Raw genomic sequence first — 5779 nt, forward strand, 5'->3', positions numbered from 1 at the left:
TTTTGTTGCTGGTCAATCCATAAACAAAGGGACATGTGAAATTGCTGCAATTCTTAAATTTAGCCCCTTTTCTTCCAGCGACTTGAGCACAGACAATAGATCGATACACAGCACACAGCTACAATATTGGAAATGCTGTTCTTTGAGTGAAGAGTTAAACTGAGATCTGTTAATTTCTTCATCTAGATATAAAATATCCACAGAAGAGTAGAAGAGTTTCTGCAATGACCTGGGCAACATGTTTCATTTGTCATGTGAGAGTACCTTTAAGACATGGATGTTAAGCAATGTACCTTTAAGAAAACAGTGATGTCAGAGAGTGGGTGGAGCTGAGGTCAGGTCAGCCATTTTGCAGTTTAGTTTTGCAGTTGGGAGGAAAAGAGCTGGGTGTGTGACCGTGCTTTGCAGTGAGCTGGATCTCTGCCATGAAAGACTATCTATGGATCATTTGGGTGATTTAAACTTATAATAGTGAAGCCTTTAACCTGATGTGATTTTGTTTAAAGGTGTTAAGTCTCTTGGAAGTTTGAAGGAACATTTTAAGGAATTATTTACTGTTGCAATACTATCTGAGTTATCGTTGAAGCAAGGGATGTTAAGAGATCCAATGTTTATTTAAGATGTTAAGTTGTGTTCATGGAATAAACATTGTTTTGTGTTTAAAAACCCACGTGTCTGTGGTGGTATGTATTAGGGGTATTAAGGTACCCTGTGATGCCGAGAGGCTATTGGTGGATAGAAGCTGGGTCCCGATTGGATCAGCCGCCTGCTGGCTCCACCCAGTAAGGCGGAGTATAAGAGCCCGGGTTCTCCCAGCAGCCGCATTCTGTAACTGTGCTGCTGGGGAACAAGTCTGCTTAATAAAGCCATCGTTCAACTCCTTCTCATCCCGTCTCATGAGTGATTGATTATGCTACAGTGTCCATAATTGTAATCCCACACCTAGGGGACAAGCAGTGTGCTAGGAAAAGCAACAAATACATTAAAGGGAGAGGTTGGTTGAACTCCATGATACATTTTGGGGTTCTGAAAACACCTCACCCATAACACATTCAATTAACATCAGTATAATGGCAGCACGGCAGCACACGTGGCTAGCACTGTGGCTTCACAGCGCCAGGGTCCCAGGTTCGATTCCCCGCTGGGTCACTGTCTGTGCGGAGTCTGCACGTTCTCCCCGTGTGTGCGTGGGTTTCCTTCGGGTGCTCCGGTTTCCTCCCACAGTCCAAAGACGTGCAGGTTAGGTGGATTGGCCATGCTAAATTGCCCTTAGTGTCCAAAAAGGTTAGGAGGGATTATTGGGTTATGCGGATAGGGTGGAAGTGAGGGTTTAAGTGGGTCAGTGCGACTCGATGGGCCGAATGGCCTCTTTCTGCACTGTATGTTCTATGTATCTATGTATAACAAAAATAATTAACAGATTACTCATCTCAGTTGTTTTGTGGAATCTTGCTCTGCACAAATTGGTTGCCATGGTAATCTACAACAGTACAATTTCTTCAAATATTATTCATTAGTTGTGGACCTACTTGCATTGTTTGGGGGATGCAGAAGATACCAACACAACACAAGATTTGTTTTCTTTATTCGCTTTTTTATTTATTATAGGAGTTCAATGTCCGGATGTATAACTGCCGACCATTTTAGTGAGACCCAAATGCAACCTGCACCACTCTCTTTGCATTCTCTGTAAGATCATTCAGTGCATCTTTCAGAAAATTGATAATTGTTGGAGCTGATGATATTGCTCCAATGATGGACCCAATGATTGGGATACAACGGATCACGTCAGTAAATATCGTATAGAAAGTGGCTTTCACCATCATTCTTTCCACAGTTTGTTCATTTATTTCACCCATAAATGGAGATTTCGCCACAGCTTTCAGATTTCCCATAGGCTTTCCTACTGTGTCGGCCAGTCTTTGAAGAGAGGCATCATCCAGACCCAGATGATTACGGAAATGTATTATTGCATATGTCAGCAGCTTGACATCACAAGAAAATGACAAACCAGGAACTGGCACTGCTCCCACTATTCCAGAAATTATGGCAATTATCCCGATTAGAGCCAAGAGATGGACTCTTTTCTTCTCTATAATCTCCATTGTTGTGTTTTGAAGCGACAGCAAAAAAATGTGTTTCTTTAGATCATCAAGACCATCTTCGAGGGCTTCCTTTAATGCTGGAAAATCATACTCATTCAGTTTAAAGTTTGATATGAGGAAAACATCAGCTGATGAAATCCCTGCCTTTTCCAAATTATCCACACAGTCATTTCTGATCTTGCCCAGTTCTTCATCTGTGTTAAACTCTTCATCTTCCATTTGAAGAGCACGGAGATCATTATCAATTTTAGATCGAACAAAGTAGAATTTCTTCCCCAGTTCTTTCATCGCTTCGGCGAGGCTTGCATCATTTTCTCTGAATCGACAGTCTGAGATAACGATGAAGAAATCATATTTATTCAAGTTCATTTCCTGAAGATACGCACCTGCTGGGAAGTTGGTTGTCCCTATTCCTGGCAGGTCCCAGAAGCAAACAGTCGGCATGTTGGGATGTGGGTACGGGGTTGGTTTCATTGTGGTTTCTGTGGTACCAGTTTTAGCTGCTCCCTTATCCTTTCTCCGGAGTCCTCTCATAGTATTGATGAAGGTCGATTTCCCTCCACCTGACTCCCCTGTCACTGCAATGTGCAGCTCTGTATTCTGCAGCTCTTGTAACTTCTTCCGTATCAGAGACACAACAGCCTCCAGCCCACCCACTTCATAAGTGGACTTTAAGTTATTGAGCTCTTCCTGAGTGAAGAATTGAGGGTTTGAAGACTGAGCCATTGGATCACTGTGGAAGAGAATTAATATTTAACACACAATTTCCACAATCTGTGTCTGCCTTTATTCAAAGATGTTACAATCTATATTTACTGATTTCAAACAGAAATTACAGGGGCTGAACCAATTCACTCACAGCTACTTAAAGACTCATTGAGCTGAAAAACAAGGGCAGTTGTCACTATGTAACTTGATGATCTCTCTATCCCCACCTTTTATTCTTGTTTTCAGTACTTCTGGGGCAAGTATTGCAAAGAAACTACAGATATTTGAATTATTACATTGAGTTATTTGTATTGAGTTATTGAGAGGTTGAATAAACTTGGTTTGTTCTCACTGGAACAAAGGAGGTTGGCAGAAAGTTAAAAAAAAACAGCACCTCTAGGGATTACTCCCTGTGCCACGTGGCAGTGTGGCGAGAAATGGGAAGATATAGCAGCTAAACACGTGGCTAAACAGCTGGTGTAGGAGGGAGGGTTTCAGTTATCTGGACCATGGGAGCTCCTGTATAAGAAGGACGCATTGCATCTAAACTGGAGAGGCATAAATAACCTGACTGCGAGGTTTGCTAGTGTCACACGGGAGGGTTTAAACTAGTGTGGCAGGGGGTTGGGTACCGGAGCAATAGGTCAGAAGGTGAAAAAATTGAGGGAGAACTAGGGAACAGGGCCAGTATGGCTCTGAGGAAGAGCAGACAGGGAGATGTTGCTGAAAACAGTGGGACTAGTGGCTATGTTTTGATGCAAGATGTATAACAGGTAAGGCAGATGAACTGAAGAGATTGGAATGGTGCTTGGAACTATGATATTGTTGCATTACAGAGACCTGGTTGAGGGAAGGACAGGATTGGAAGCTAAACGTTCCAGGATTTAGATGTTTCAGGTGGGATAGAGGGGGGTGTAAAAGAGTTGGAGGAGCTGCGCGACTGGTTAGGGAGAATATCACAGCTGTACTGCAGGAAGACACCTCCGAGGGCAGCGAGGCTATATGGGTAGAGATCAGGAATAAGAAGGGTGCAGTCACAATGTTGGGGGTTTACTACAGGCCACCCTGTACAGCCAGCGGGAGACAGAGGAGCAGATGGGTAGACAGATTTTGGAAAGGAGTAAAAGCAACAGGGTTGTGATGGGAGGCTAACTTCCCCAATATTGACTGGGACTCACTTAGCGCTAGGGGCTTGGACGGGGCAGAATTTGTATGGAGCATCCAGGAGGGCTTCTTACAACAATATGTCGATAGTCCAACTAGGGAAGCTGTACTGGGCCTGGTATTGGGGAATGAGCCTGGCCAGGTGGTAGAAGTTTCAGGAGGGGAGCATTTCGGCAGGAATCTGTAATTGATGGGATCTTAACCTGTCGAACTACGCCAAGTTTGGGGGAAGCTTAGTTGATGAATCAAAGTCCTGGCGCAATACGACAAGTTGTAAGATTTGTAATATTTCTGGACTATGCCAAGTTGTTCGATTCCTTGTATTATTCGACTGTGTACAGTTGAAGGAATTTATATCATCTCTGCTATTTGGTTATCAGTAGCACTTTGCGAATACTGGAACTCAGCAGAAATTTCAGTTAAAATTTCTCAGGTGCCAAAAAGAATTGTTTTATTTGTAGTCGCTTGATTACAATTTGAAAGTCATTTAAAAGGCAATTCGTAGACAATTCGAAGCTTTCAGAGAATTACAGACATTATCTTTTTTTGCTTAGACAGACAGCTCGAAAGTAACTTTTAAAAGGTCAAAGTCTGGCAATGAAACATGAAGTGAGAGAGAAAGCTAATCTTCAGCAAAACTAAAACTCAAAGTCAAAAGTGGACTAATATCACTGACACAGACTGGTAGACTGCCAGAACCCCCAAAAGACATCTCTAAAATGGAGATTATTAAGGACAAAACTGACTAAATTAACAGAAAGACAACACAAAGACAACACACACACAACACATGAGACAACACTAAAATGGCGGGCGGAAACTTTTCAGTTATACACTTTCATATCTGTCTTAAGTCATCTAATCACACCCCAGTATAATCCTAATTGGTTTGGGTTAGACTCAAACACATTTGATTTGATGGCAAGCCGTCCATCTTCAATGTGCAACATCAGCTTTTTAATTGTTTCATGTCTACATGTTATGGAATGTGATATTCTGCTAATCTTTAAGCTGGCTTGGCTAATGTAACAATTGAGACTTCATATCGAGAAACATTGAGTAATATATATATGATTCAATGCTCTTACAAACTGCATTGGACTCTTGCCACCTTGTTGCCTTGGAACTCAGTCCTTCGCCTTGACAATTAGCACAAGCAGTGTCAAATTGTTTTGCAACTGTGCTGTTTTAATGTCACACTGTCTTTGAAAATATGCATTTGCCAGAACAACGGACTTCAGTAAAAGTGAATTATGCTGTATAAATGGGTATTTAAAACTGGGGCCTAATATTTATGCTTAAACAGCTATCTTTTACCTATACTAGTTGTATTCGAAATACAGCCTGGTATTGGGGAATGAGCCTGGCCAGGTGGTAGAAGTTTCAGGAGGGGAGCATTTCGGCAACAGTGACCACAATTCAGTAAGTTTTAAAGTGCTACTGGACAAGGATAAGAGTGGTCCAAGGATGAATGTGCTAAATTGGGGGAAGGCTAATTATAACAATATTAGGCAGGACCTGAGGAATCTAGATTGGGGTTGGATGTTTGAGGGTAAATCAACATCTGACATGTGGGAGGCTTTCAAATGTCAGTTGAAAGGACTTCTGGACCGGCATGTTCCTGTGAGGATGAAGGATAAATACGGCAAATTTCAGGAACCTTGAATAACGAGACATATTGTAGGCCTCGTCAAAAAGTAAAAGGAGGCATTTGTCAGGGCTAGAAGGCTGGGAACAGACGAAGTCTGTGTGGAATATAAGGAAATGTGAGGTAATGCATTTTGGAAGGTCTAATGCAGGTG

The 5779-nt window shown here is 42.1% G+C and overlaps 1 protein-coding gene across 1 annotated transcript; it reads right to left on the minus strand.

The window, feature by feature from the left end:
* Nucleotides 1–490: 490 nt before the first annotated feature.
* Nucleotides 491–2835, minus strand: LOC140420878 (interferon-inducible GTPase 5-like). The gene has a single exon (XM_072504983.1). It carries the CDS (start codon nt 2829–2831, stop codon nt 1644–1646), a length of 1188 nt encoding a protein of 395 aa, XP_072361084.1. The 5' UTR covers nt 2832–2835; the 3' UTR covers nt 491–1643.
* Between the last annotated feature and the right edge of the window lie 2944 nt (nt 2836–5779).

This window comes from Scyliorhinus torazame, chromosome 5, assembly GCF_047496885.1.
Source record: "Scyliorhinus torazame isolate Kashiwa2021f chromosome 5, sScyTor2.1, whole genome shotgun sequence".
Lineage (NCBI taxonomy): Eukaryota > Metazoa > Chordata > Chondrichthyes > Carcharhiniformes > Scyliorhinidae > Scyliorhinus > Scyliorhinus torazame.

Coding starts and splice junctions, on each gene's coding strand:
- LOC140420878 (XM_072504983.1), bottom strand. CDS start 2,831: ATGGCTCAGTCTTCAAACCCTCAATTCTTCACTCAGGAAGAGCTCAAT.